We start from the raw sequence: 14637 nt of genomic DNA, 5'->3' as shown, positions 1-14637 counted from the left end.
ACATCAAAACAAAATTTTCAATTTCAGATGTTAGAGAGAGACTTCCAAATCTCACCATTTGAGCAGTGACTACTTCATTTGCATGCATTTGCACCTCATTAATGGTCCAATTCACCTTATTATGTACCAGTTCCGGTTATTCATTCCTTCTGCAAGAAGTTAGATGGTGCAAATTCCCGACATGTGACTCAGAGATGAGTACCTGGTGGCTGCAGCTCACCAAATGCTTCTCCACAACAATGTTCCTTATGCTCCATGGCAACATTGACACGTGTCAGCAGTGGCAAACAACCATTTACTGTGACGTTATCTGTATTCTGGGACCATCTCAGACCACTTCAGCTATTCAATATTTTCCTTTAGCGTGCAGGGATATATATGTCTTGCATGTTTCTGCCAGGTCACCCTACATGCAGGGGCACACATATATTTCACGGATCTAGACATGTTATGGCTCTTAGCTTCATTTCTAAGTGCTAACTATGACTTACTTTGCACCTACCTGAAAGCTGCCGGGGTGTGTATGCTTTACATTGCTTTGTTAGCACACACTCAATGACCAGCACTGACTTACAGGCCACCAGCCTCTGTGTGGGTCACATTGTTTTCTTAGCACACAGAGCCCTCAGCCCTGACTGAGAGACAGCCAGCTTCTATGGCCTGCATTGCTTTTTAGTGCAGACACAGAGGAAGGCAACTTGTCACAGTGGGGAGCATGGAATTGTCAATGGGGTGGACCTGTTGCTGCATGTCAGTGTGTTGCATCAACATCTCTCACGCAGCATTTGCCATCAGTTAGTGCGACAAACATGCTGCATGAGCTTCAGGCAAATGGAAATTTATCACTCAAAGAAAAACACTCCTTAGTCTGCTCAGGGTGACTATGGGCATTTGAATTAGTCAGTCGAGATGCTCATCCTATACCACTCCAGTGAGTTGGTCACAGGTGATCAGGTCTGAGATCGTTGTCCTTGTGTTCTAGGGAATGGCCCACGGTCAATCTTGCAGGCCAATTGAAAGCAGCCCATGGATGACAGGTAGATCAGGTGAGTAGCTGGTGAGATATCAGTCAGGGGAATGGATGACTCCTTCCTGCTATGAGGCAAAAGGAGGCATTGATGACGATGAAACAGCAATTAGATGCGATGCGAGAGCAAGAGAGGTGGTGGGTTTTCTCCAGTGAGTGAGTGGGAAGGTTCAATGAAGGCTAATGAGGTGGTTGAACACCCTTGAGAAGACATGATGCTTGACAGTAGTGAGCGTTGAATCCCATGAGCATCGATGAGAAGCATGTGCTGTGGCAGCATTACACTGAGTGGTGGCCCTTTGCGCGTGAAGCGACTAGCAAAGAGAAGATGGTGGTGCTTGCCTTTGCAGAGCACAGAAGATCATTGATCTTCTTCCTGCATTGCTAGGCCTCCTGCTTTACCCAGGATACAGGCTGCAGGCTGGTTTAGTCAGGTAGCATGGCTTTCCTGTTCTATAGGAAACAGGGCTATCCTCATCTCCACAACACCATCAATGAACATCTTCTGGTCCCTGTCTGTGAAGTGGAGAATGAGCTAATCTTACTTCAGGCCGTGTCCTTAGGTACCATGGTGTGAGGTCCTAGCTTACCGCATCTGAAGTGGTACACAACTGGCTTTTAAATGAGGCGTTAGTGCTGTGACACCCAAGAGTTCTTGACAAGGGTGAATAATTCTGCCTCTCTAACCATACACTTCCTCAAGGAATGTGCTGAAGAACTCATTATGAGACAAAGAGTAGAATCACAGAATCTCTACAGTGTGGAAAGAGGCCGTTTGGCCCCTTGAGTCCACGTCAACCCTCTGAAGAACAGCCCTATATGCTATTCCCATAACCCCACATTTTACCATGGCTAATCCACTCCCTGGGCACTACAGACAATTTAGCATGGCCAATCCACCTAAAATAGCTGGCAGAAAAAATTCTGAGTCATGGCAGTGTAGACACGATGAATCGCAATCAACAATATATTTTAAACAAAAATGATTCTGAATTATATTTTACTTGGTTACCCTGCCCTAAGCTAGGCAGAATCTTGGGCAGTAAATTGGCAATGAGTCATCCAGTTGCTTCCCTGCTCTTTTCCAGCATTGCTATAGCTGTTTGCCCTTACCCCATCTGTTGCCTGTAAATGCCAGTGGGTCCTTATTTCCAAGTCCATTTCCAACACTTTGCAGGGATCGTCAGCTTGCCTTTAGTGCAATGCCGGGAATGAGATGAAGGCTATTCATAAGGAAGGAAAAATCAGAAGAGTAGCTTCACTATTCTCAATTTTTGTGCCTTACCCTTTATGAAGATCTGAACCAGGATAGTCACAAAAAGACTGATCAATCCAGTCTGTCCCACACTATTGTGAAACCCTGACTAACATAACAATGTGGATCATCCCAAAAGCCTTGTCATTGCCTGGGAATGTATATATGTGTGTGTATATATAAATACACACAGGCCAATTTTCAGGAAAAGATTTTAAAATATTCCTAGTAAGATTTCAGGCTCAGCCTTTACTAGATGTGTTGCGATCCTTGACACTCCTTCCCTTCCTTTTCTGGCCCTCTGTGTATTGTGTGACAATCACACAATACTAACTGGGTTTTTGTTAGTCCCATCAGTGGACTCCTGCTTACTGGCAAGACTCCAACGAGGCTGTACCTCATACAGACAATAATTTAGAATGAAAGATGATCCAATAATCATCGAGTCTTGTGCTTACCCCATAGACTTGAGCAATAGAAAAATGCAGCTCTTTTATTTTTCCCTCTTATCTTGACCTTACGATTCCATTTAAATTTTTTTATATTTTAAAAAGTCGTGCAGCTATAACCAGTCATTCTACATAAAAATATTGTGGTCAAAACTGATTTTGATTGGCTGCCTTATTGTGATAATATGAAGTTGCGTTACAATTGTGTTTAATGTTTTATGAGCGCTTGAAATCAATATTGGATATTAAACTACATTGCTGTGTGGCTCGGACTCAAACTACTTTTTGTTCAGCTTAGAAATCATGGTACACAGGAGTAGTAATTGCGTGAATTATGATAATAGCTGACATCTGTACTACCATCTGCTGTGCCAGCAGGGCAAATATTTAAAAGTACATTTTCTGGGGCTTTGAGTGCCAGTTCTCTGAATCTTGTGGAGCCTTTCAGTCTATTCATAGCGCTCCAATGTTTTTTAAATGCATTCTAAGTAGTTCCACAGAACTGGCTTGTGATAAATCCACTTGTTAACCCTGATGTGCTCCATCCTTCTCCCTGTGAATTTGACTTAAGCTGTAGTTTTAAGGCTTTGGCAATCATGTGAGCATTAATGTAGATTAAACATGTGGACAATTTCATCTCCAAATATTTTCATTTTGATTGATTTAACAATATGCCATTGAAACGATGGACTACAACATGGGTTCATATTTAAAACAAGGGACAAATAATGTATCTGTAAATAATGGCGTGAAAAGTATTAGAATGTCAACTTTTCATAGTTTCCAAATTGATTTATGTTTCATGTAGCAGTAGTAATGTTCTCTTTATTCAGATTCCAACTGGGGAATTTTGGAAAATATGGTAAGCAAAATTCTCTGCAGAGACTCGAGTCAGCTTACTTAACTATATGGGATGGTTAAATGGCCAAAGAAAGGCCTATTAAAGTAATGAGATAACAAAAAAAAGGTGTTTTATAGTCTCTACACAAGTTAACTACGTGATGCCTTCTGTGAAGTGAACTGTTTTGTTGTAATGTACCCCTGTTTCTTTTTTGTTTATCCCATGGATTAATCTAGTGATTCACTTCTGTTTTCTTTAAAGAAACATAATGAAAAGTCCACTCTTACTTTCTGAAGATGAATTTCAAAAGATGATGCTGACTTACTTTGAGAATTTCTGCAAAATGGATAATAGTTTGTCTCTTCCCAAGTTGTGTGAGAGGTCCCGAATCCAACAGCGTCTGACCACCTGGAGGAAGACAGAGGCAGAAAAACTTGAACAACAGTGGAAGAATTGGGTGAGTGAGTTTGGAGGTGACAACCTTTAGACCTGTGATCTGTTGGTAAAAATTGTTCCTGTTGAATACAGCCAGGATTAGTAGAGCTGTATAGCACTCAAATGGATCTTTTGGTCCAACTCGTCCATGCTGACCAGATATCCTAAACTAATCTAATCCCATTTTCCAGCATTTGGCCCATATGCCTCTAAGCCCTTCCAATTCATGTACCCATCCAGATGCCTTTTAAATGTTGTAATTGTAGCAGCCTCTACCAATTCCTCTGGCAGCTCATTCCATATACGCACCACCCTCTGCATGAAAAAGCTACCCCTTAGGTTCCTTTTAAATATTTCTCCTCTCACCTTTAATTATGCCCTTTAGTTTGGAATCCTCTACACTTGAGAAAGCACTTTGTCTACCCACCCTATCCATGCCCCTCATGACTTTATAAACTTTTATAAGGCCACCCTTCAGCCTCTGATGCTGCAGGGAAATAGCCTCAGCCAATTCAGCCTCTCGCTGTAGGTCAAGCCTTCCAACCCTGGCAACATCTTTGTAAATCGTTCCTGAACCTTTCATGTTTCACACTATCCTTCCTATAGCAGGGAGACCAGAACTGAATGTAGTATTCCAAAAGTGGCCTAACCAATGACCTGTACAGCCACAGCATGACCTCCCAACTCCTGTACTCAATACACTGACCAATAAAGGCAAGCATACCAAATACCTTTTTTCACTAGCCTATCTACCTTTGACTCTACTTTCAAGGAACTATGAACCTGCTCTCCAAGGTCTCTTTGCTCAGCAACACTCCCCAGGACATTACTATTAAGTATTATAAGCCCTGTCCTGATTTGCCTTTCCAAAATGCAGCAACTCACATGTATTTAAATTAAACTCAAGCTGCTACTCCTTGACCCACTGGCCCATCTGATCAAGATCCTGTTGTATTCTGAGGAAACCTCTTGACTGTCCACCACACCTCCAATTTTGGTGTTGTCTACAAACTTACTAACCAGACCTCCTATGTTCACACCCAAATCATTTATAAAAATGACAAAAAGCAGTGGACCCAGCACCGCTCCTTGTGTCACACCACTGGCCACAGGCCTCCAGTGTGAAAAGCAACCCTCCACCACTTCCTGACTCCGACCCTCAAGCCAGCTCTGTATCCAAATGGCTCATTCCCCCTCAATTCCTTGTGATCTAACCTTGCTAACTGATCTACCATGCAGAATCTTGTTGAACACCTTACTGAAATCCATATGGATAACACCCAGCACTCTGCCTTCATCAGTCTTCTTCGTTACTTCAAAAACCTCAATTAAGTTAGTGAGACACAATTTCCCATGCACAAAGCCATGTTCACTGTCTCTAAACAATCCTTGCCTTTCCAAATACATTTAAATCCTGTGTCTCGGGATCCCCTCCAACAACGTGCCGACAGCTCACCGGTCTAGAGTTCCCTGGCTTTTCCTTACCACCTTTCTTAAATAGTGGCACCACATTAGCCAACCTCCTGCATTCCAACACCTCACCTGTGGCTATTGATGATACAAGGGGGCCAGCAATCACTTCCCTAGCTTCCCACAGAGTTCTAGGGTACACCCGCTCCAGGGATTTACCCACCTTTATGCATTTTAAGATGTACAGCAACACCACCCCTATAATGATGTGGTTGGAGCAATAATCTGGTGGATTTGGTTAAGCCATTCAACATTAAAGACTAAAGTGCAAGCCTGCAGGTGAACAGCTTCATTTCTAACATAGGGCTAAAAAGCATATTGACCTGAACATTTACTGACAATTGTGATTTGTCTTAATTTCAGTGTCAAGAATTTCAGGTAACTTGTGTTTTTCTACTTATTTGCACGCATTTGACTAATTTCAGTTCATAAATTAGATTTTTTTTGAAACTGGAATTTTGAATTATGGAACAAGAACAAAGAACAAAGAAAATTACAGTACAGGAACAGACCCTTCAGCCCTCCAAGCCTGCACCAACATGCTGCCCGTCACAACTGAAACCCCCTACCCTTCCAGGGACCGTATCCCGCTATTCCCATCCTATTTATGTATTTGTCAAGACACCCTTTAAAAGTTACTATAGTATCTGCTTCCACTACCTCCCCCAGCAGCGGGTTCTAGGCACCCGCCATTCTCTGTGTAAAAAAACTTGCCTCGCACATCACCTTTAAACTTTGACCTTCGCATCATAAATCTATGGCCCCTAGTAACTGACTCATCCACCCTAGGAGAATGTTTCTGACTGTCCACTCTGGCCATGCCCTTAATAATCGTGTCGACAAAAACCAAAAGAATTGCAGATGCTGGAAATCAGGAACAAAAACAAAGTTGCTGGAAAAACTCAGCAGGTCTGGCAGCATCAGTGGAGGAGAAAACAGAGTTAACGTTTTGGGTCCGGTGACCCTGCCTCAGAACTGATGGTGGCTGGAAAAAGTCAGTTTATGTGCAGAAAGGGAGGTGCATTGCGTTGGGAGTACACAATAGGATAGAGCCCAAAGAGAGAGAGAGAGATAGTTGGACAGACAAAGGAATTGCTAACAATCTGGCTGGAAGGGTGAATAGTTGTTAATGGGGATAGTTAGTGACTAACAATAGGTAGTGTGTAATGGCAGGCTATGTGGTAACAAGGCCTGGAGTGTGGGGTAGGGGGCTGGGACATGGGAGAGTTTAGGCCCTAAAATTATTGAACTCAATATTGAGTCCAGAGGGCTGTAGGGCCCCCCAGCGTAAAATGAAGAAAGTTCACCTACCATCCCACCAGCATCCACATTCAGAAGCTCATCAGACACCATTTCCACTACCTCCAGCAAGATGCCGCTACCACCAGACACATATTCTCCTCCCCTCCCTTGTCCACCTTCCACAGAGTCCGTTCCCTCCGGGACACCCTGGTCCATACATCCTTCACCCCCAACTCCTCCCTACAGCCCTACGGCACCTTCCCCCGTAACCAGCCAAGGTGCAACACCTGTGCATTTACCTCCTTCCTCCCCAGTATCTAAGGGCCCAAACATACCTTCCAGGTGGAGCAACACTTCACCTGCACTTCCCAGAATCTAGTCTACTGCATTCGCTGCTCTCGATGGGATCTCGTCTACATTGGGGAAATGAATCGTAGACCTGGCGACTGCATCGCAGAACGTCTATGTTCTGCCCGCAAAAAAGACCCTGAACTACCTGCTGCCTGCAACTTCAATGCACCACATTGCTCCCTGGCAAACATCACTGTCTCTGGCTTGCTACAGTGTTCCAATGAAGTCCAATGCAAGCTGGAGGAATAACACCTCATTTTCTGCTTGGGAACCCTGCATCCCTCCAGACTCAATATTCAGTTCAATAATTTTAGGGCCTAAACTCTCCCATGTCCCTGCCCCCTACCCCACATGCCAGGTCTTGTTACCACAAAACCTGCCCATTACACACCCCTTGTTAATCACTAACAGCCCCCATAAAAAAACTATTCATCCTCCCAGCCTGATCATTAGCAACTCCTTTGTCTGTCCAAGTATCTTTCTCTCTCTTTGGGCTCTATCCTATAATTTACTCCCAACCCCACACACCTCCCTATTTCCTGCATATAAACTGATGTTTTTCCAGCCACTATCAGTTCTGAGGAAGGGTCACCAGACCCAAGCCATTAACTCTCTTTTCACATTCACAGATGCTGCCAGACATCTATAATCTTGTAGACCTCAGTCAGGTCACCCTTCAACCTCCATCATTCCAGTGAGAACAACCCAAGTTTCTCCAACCTCTCCTCCTAACTAATGCCCCACCATACCAGGCAACATCCTGGTAAATCTTTTCTGTACTCTGTCCAAAGCCACCACATCCTTCTGGTAGTGTGGCAACCAGAATTGAACACATTATTCCAAATGCGGCCTAACTGAGGTTTTATAAAGCTGCAACATTACCTGCCGGTTTTTAAACTCCATGTCCCGATCAATGAAGGAAAGCATGCCATATGCCCTGTTCACTACCTTCTCCACCTGTGTTGCCACTTCTCATAAAATGAAATATCATAGAAGGGATTACCTCTCGACACTCTCAAGAAGTTTCAAACTGTGTCCCATGACATTTAAACTAACTGAAGGCATGCACAGTCAAGCCAGTGTTTTCCCCATCTGGAAGTAATGCACAAGACTATTAGTGTTCTGGATGCGCAGATATTGTGATATCACCTGAGTATCTGGAACAGTCAGGGTTTTTATTTTTGCAAAGCTCGATTGCAGTATCGTTGAAATTTTATTTTGCATGTTGTTTGCTGACTTTCCGACCAAAAGACGACGACATCAATGAGAAGGTACTCCCTTCCACTTAAAAGCAGATAGTGCAGAGCCTTGAATGTGCTGCGAAACACAAAAAGGCTGTGAGGAGCACAGCGAGGAGGCCAGGATTTCCTGGTAGCCTTCGGGGTGCTATCATAGTGTCATTGCAGACTTCATTCGCATTACGCCAGATTGAGGCAGAAATGGAACAAGTAAATGTCTGCTTAGCTTAGCCTTAACAGATCCTCTTCTCCTTCTATCAGATTCTGCCTGGCAATGATCATTTAAAATCAGCCTCAACCATTCTGCTCCATGAATACTGAAGGAAGTCCTTTCTACTTACATAGTATAGCTGTTGAATAAAACATAATTGAGGATCTTTCCCATGCACCTTAGTGGTATAATATTCTAAACTGTTGAAATAACTCCACAGAGGCCGGTATCCTGTCACCAAGTCACCCTTTATTTACACGTGCGTAGTACTTGACACTGATCCTCAGAACCAGGTCTCAGAACCTCTGTTTGTACCTGTCAGCCAGGGCTCCCTGATTAGACCAGGGTAACAGCTCCAATCAGGAACTCTTATTCTATGGGGTCCACCTGGCTGACATTGTTACAATCACTACACCCGACATTATATAAGAAACAGAGTGATGCTTGGATATTTAGGAACAGTTGACAACTAGAGATAGTAGCTGTGTTTTGAGCAATGTTTATGAAGATGGATCAGAAAAATAAATAGGGAGAGAGTGGGAGGTGGACCGAAGATGGATAAAGGAGAAGATAGATGGAGAGGAGAGTATGGGGGTGTGGGAGGTAGGGAGGGGATAGGTCAGACCAGGGAGGACGGACAGGTCAAGGGGGCAGGATGAGGTTAGAAGGTAGGAAATGGAGGTGCAACTTGAAGTGGGAGGAGGGGATAGGTGAGAGGAAGCACAGGTTAGGGAGACAGGGATGAGCTGGGCTGGTTTTGGGATGCAGTGGGGGGAAGGGAGATTTTGAAGCTGGTGAAATCCACATACCATTGGGCTGCAGGGTTCCCAAGCGGAATATGAGTTGCTGTTCCTGCAACCTACGGGTGGCATCATTATGGCACTGCAGAAGGCCCAGGATGGACTTGCCATCTAAGGAATTTGAAGGGGAGTTGAAATGGTTCGCAACTGGGAGGTGCAGTGGTTTATTGCGAACTGAGTGTAGGTGTTCTGTAAAGCGGTCCCCAAGCCTCCGCTTGGTTTCCCCAATGTAGAGGAAGCCACACCGGGTACAGCGGATGCAGTATACCACATTGGCGGATGTGCAGGTGAACATCTGCTTAATATGGAAAGTCATCTTGGGGCCTGGGATAGGGGTGAGGGAGGAGGTGTGGGGGCAGGTGTAGCACTTCTTGTGGTTGCAGGGGAAAGTGCCGGGTGTGGTGGGGTTGGAGGGGAGTGTGAAGTGGACAAGGGAGTCACGGAGGGAGTGGTCTCTCCGGAAGGCAGACAAGGGTGGGGATGGAAAAGTATCTTGGGTGGTGGGGTCGGATTGTAGATGGCGGAAGTGTCGGAGGATGATGCGTTGTATCCGGAGGTTGGTGGGGTGGTATGTGAGGACGAGGGGGATCCTCTTTGGGCGGTTATTGCGGGGGCTGGGTGTGAGGAATGTGTTGCAGGAAATGCGGGAGACCGGTCAAGGGCGTTCTCAACCACTGCAGGGGAGAACGTTGCAGCCCTTGAAGAACGAGGACACCTGGGATGTGTGGGAATGGAAAGCCTCATCCTCGGAACAGAAGCGGCAGAGGCAAAGGAATTGGGAAGAGGGGATGGAATTTTTGCAGGAAGGTGGGTGGAAGGAGGTATATTCCAGGTAGCTGTGGGAGTCGGTGGGCTTGGAATAGATTTTAGTTTCTAGGTGGTTGCCTGAGATGGAGACAGAGAGGTCCAGGAAGGTGAGGGATGTGTTGGAGATGGTCCAGGTGAACGTAAAGTTTGCGTGAAAGGTGTTGGTGAAGTGGATGAACTGTTCAAGCTCCTACTGGGAACACGAGGTGGCGGGCATAGCTTGGGCCCATGCGGGTACCCATGGCCACCTCCTGTGTCTGTAGGAAATGGGAGGAATCAAAAGAGAAGTTGTTGAGGGTGAGGACGAGTTCGGCTAGGTGGATGATGGTGTCGGTGGAGGGGGTCTGGTCGAGTCTGCGTGACAGGAAGAAGCGGAGAGCCTTTAGGCCATCTGCATGAGGAATAAAGGTGTGTAGGGACTGGACGTCCATGGTGAAAATGAGGTGTTGGGGGCCAGGGAATTGGAGGTGCTGGACGAGATGGAGGGCATGGGTGGTGTCATGGACGTAGGTAGGGAGTTCCTGGACCAAGGGGGAGAAAATGGAGTCCAGATAGGTGGAGATGAGTTCGGTGGGGCAGGAGCAGATGGAGACAATGGGTTGACCAGGGTAGGCAGGTTTGTGGATTTTGGGAAGGAGATAGAAGCAGGCCGTGCGGGATTGGGGAACAATGAGGTTTGAGGCTGTGGGTGGGAGGTCACCTGAGGTGATGAGGTTGTGAATGGTTTGGGAGATGATGGTTTGGTGCTTGGGGGTAGGGTCATGATCGAGGGGGCGGTAGGAGGTGGCGTCGGAGAGTTGGCGTTTGGCCTCGGTGATGTAGAGGTCAGTGCGCCATACTACCACTGCGCCACCCTTGTCTGTGGGTTTGATGGTGAGGTTGGGATTGGAGCGGACGGAGCGGAGGGCTGCATGTTCTGTGGGGGAGAGGTTGGAGCGGGTGAGAGGGGTGGAGAAGTTGAGGCGGTTGATATCTCGACGGCAGTTGGAGATGAAGAGGTCGAGGGAGGGTAGGAGGCCTGGGGGTGCTGTCCAGGAGGAGGACTTGTATTGGAGACGGGTGAAGGGGTCAGTGGAGGGAGGGTTAGGCGCACGGTTGGAGAAGTAAGCGTGGAGGTGGAGGCAGCGGCGGCGGGGAAAACTGCTTGATGTACAGGCGTGACTGGTATTCGTTGAAGTGTGGGTGGAGGGGGACAAAAAATCCTCTCCCCATCCCCCTTTTCTGATGAAGGGTCTAGGTCCGAAACATCAGCTTTTGTGCTCCTAAGATGCTGCTTGGCCTGCTGTGTTCATCCAGCTCCAAACTTTGTTATCTCGGATTCTCCAGCATCTGCAGTTCCCATTATCTCAGAAAAATAAATCCCTGTTTTTGTCTTTGAGAATTATGATAGATGACTGCAGCCAAAGTTATGGGTGCAACAAAAAAAAACACAAAAGACAATAGCAGCATGAAGGTCCTTGAATTGAAACAGATCTGTGCCTGTATGATTTACTGAGGAAACATTGATAAGTAGAAATCTTTTCAATAAGTATCCAGGACTGTTGATAGATCACTTTTACAGATTGCAGTGATCTTTGTTAAAAGGTTCACAATGGCACCTCTCACTGATGCAAAAGTGTTATAAATTTTATGTTTGTGTGTGGGGTTTAATTTGCTCCTCTAAGCAGTGAGCCCTTTAATCCACTCACCTTCATCCTTCTATCTTGACATAATTTCAAATGTGATATGACAGAAATACTTCACAGATGCTTCATGATAATCCACGTTAGCCAAGAAAGAGAGACTGGGTGGTCTCCTGATAGTTAGAAACACAGAAGCATTGCTGGCTGAAAATAAACCACAGCTTCTCATTCAACATTTACCATCCTGGTACACATGATCCAATGATAATGGAGTTTCTGGCTAATCGTGACATAAACAATTCTGTCAGATCAAAGACAATCCACTTGATAAAGATTCCAGTTTTGGAAAGCACTTTGCTCTGATATATTTCATGCTAGCAGAGACTTATCTTGTGATAAGTCAGCGTGGTTAAATCAATTTGGATTCTAGCCTTGCAAAGAAAATAATACAGAAAAGAAATTTGTGAATAAATGTGTTCAAGGGGGAGTGACTGAAACAGGAATTGAACTTTATGGATAAGTGTAAGAAAATACCTATTTTTGTTCAGAACTGGGTTTGGTGATCTGTAACAAGCATAAAAGTGAATGGTACACCTGCCCCTACATCTCCCCGCTCACCCCCTTCACAGGCCCCATGTGGATGTTCACCTGCACATCTGCTAATGTGGTATACTGCATCCACTGTTCCTGTTGTGGCCTCCTCTGCATGGGGGAAACCAAGCAGACGCTTGGGGACCGCTTTGCAGAACACCTACGCTCATTCACACTAAACAACTGCACCTCCCAGTCGAGAACCATTTCAACTCCCCCCCTCCCATTCCTCAGACGACATGTCCATCCTGGGCTTCCTGCAGTGCCACAGCGATGCTACCCGAAGGTTGCAGGAAAAGCAACTCATATTCCGTTTTGGAAACCTGCAGTCTAATGGCATCAATGTGGACTTCACAAGCTTCAAAATCTCTCTTCCCCCCACCCCCCATTGCATCCCAAAACCACGCCAACTCGTCCCCGCCTCCCTAACCTGTCTTTCCAACCTATCCCCTCCTCCCACCTCAAGCCCCATCCCCATCTCCTACCTACTAACCTCATCCCGCCCCCTTGACCTGTCCGTCCTCCCTGGACTGACCTATCTCCTCCCTACCTCCCCACCTACACTCCCCTTTACTGACTCCATCCCTGCCTCTTTATCCGGTCTGTCTCCTCTCCACCTATCTTCTCCTCTGTCCATCTTCCATCCGCCTCTCCTCTCTCCCTATTTATTTCAGAACCTCCTTCCCCTCCTCCATTTCTGAAGAAGGGTCTAGGCCTGAAACGTCAGCTTTCCTGCTCCAATGATGCTGCTTGGTCTGCTGTGTTCATGCAGCTCCACATCTTGTTATCTCCAATTCTCCAGCATCTACAGTTCCTACTATCTCTGTCAAATAGACTCCCAGTTGTAAGTACATTCCAGAGAAGGTGTAAAGTTTAACTTTGAAAAGAAAGGAGAGATATTCTTAGTGTCCCAATATCAGGAGCGTCTTGAGTCATAGCAGCTGATTTGTCTAGAAATTCAATGTGTTTATATTAATAATAACATATAAGAGCAGGGATAGAAATATAAATATGCCTTGATGTGAGGCCCTTAAAATCTGTGCATTTTCAGCATATTGCCATCACTTCAGCAGGAGTACAATATGATGACTAAAACTTGACCTGGGGATCATGTTATGATTACTGTTTGAAGGCAGAGTCTGCAACCACCTTTTGCTGTGCTCTCGTTGTGAGGGGAGTAAGATCTTTCCATCATCAATTTGTTCCTATGCCTAAATAAATCGGCAAGGTTTAAAAGGTACTGCTTTGGGTCTCATTTATTTTTGACAGTCAAGACTTGATAGGCCACAGGTCTATCTGCTGAGTTTCTGGCCTTTCGTCAATGCCAGGCACTCTAGATGGTGCCATTGTCCACCATTTTGTACAGTAATTACCCTGTGAATGTGCCAGATCAGTGACAGCAACTTTTACTGAAACACAAGTTTTCTATACATGTATTTCTATGTATATGTTAAAGTTTATTGACACACTGGACGTTTTGCATTGAACATTTTAGAATTCTGAGATTTAATTAAAAAACAGCTACTTCTCCATGATTAAAGAAAGATTTTCTGTCTTTTTCCCTCTTTTTTAGGAAAAGATGAAACCCAAGGAAGTGGGACATGGTGACCAGGGCAAATTGTTAGCTCGACAGGAATATATGAGGGACAAAATTAAATTGTACGAGGAAGAAAATGATAAAGTTTATGAAGAAATGAATGTGGTAAGCTGGATCAAAGATGTGGAAGCAACTGTTCAGATTTGACTCTTTAGGTGTATTGTTTTTGTACAGATTTTTGATGGGGCAATATTTAATTATCAGTTCTCGGCATAAGACAAATATTGGCAGCTACACCACATATTCTGCAGACCTGGATTTATAGTCGAATATGAACATAGACTTAATTATTGTTATGGTCAGAAAAGTGTTCCAGCCAACACCCAACATCAGGTCATGATACAAACTCAATTTTCCAACCAGCTATTGTTATGTATCACAGTTAGTGAGATGTGGCCACGTTTGTCATTTTTCACCTGTACAGCTGGTAATGTCGCGCAAGAAAGGAGGCATCAAGTGTTTCAACAAACCCATCCCCCAAGAGCCAGCAAACACTTTCCAATGAACTGTCCATAATCGGGGTAACATCACACATCTGATAACATAGCTGCATATTATAGAAGTAAACTACACATTGCTAGCAATATCATCATTTCTACTTAACAGTTGTGTAAAATTTGTGACACCACAACAGGCCATTTGGCCCACCCATTCCAAGATAGTGTTTACCTTCATACAAACGATTTAGTTCCAATTGGATT

The 14637-nt window shown here is 45.0% G+C and overlaps 1 protein-coding gene across 2 annotated transcripts in view; it reads left to right on the top strand.

The window, feature by feature from the left end:
* LOC125458854 (limbin-like) overlaps window positions 1–14637 on the top strand; it is a 168337-nt gene that overhangs the window by 81261 nt on the left and 72439 nt on the right. For both annotated transcript variants that reach the window (XM_048544618.2, XM_048544610.2), the window contains 2 exons: window positions 3834–4029; window positions 13913–14041. In XM_048544618.2, the coding sequence (XP_048400575.2) occupies window positions 3834–4029; window positions 13913–14041 (325 nt within the window). The remainder of the gene's footprint in view (window positions 1–3833; window positions 4030–13912; window positions 14042–14637) is intronic.

Source organism: Stegostoma tigrinum, chromosome 1 (genome assembly GCF_030684315.1).
Source record: "Stegostoma tigrinum isolate sSteTig4 chromosome 1, sSteTig4.hap1, whole genome shotgun sequence".
Taxonomy (NCBI): domain Eukaryota; kingdom Metazoa; phylum Chordata; class Chondrichthyes; order Orectolobiformes; family Stegostomatidae; genus Stegostoma; species Stegostoma tigrinum.
Note: the sequence above shows the minus strand (reverse complement) of the source record. Positions and strands in the feature narration are given on the sequence as shown.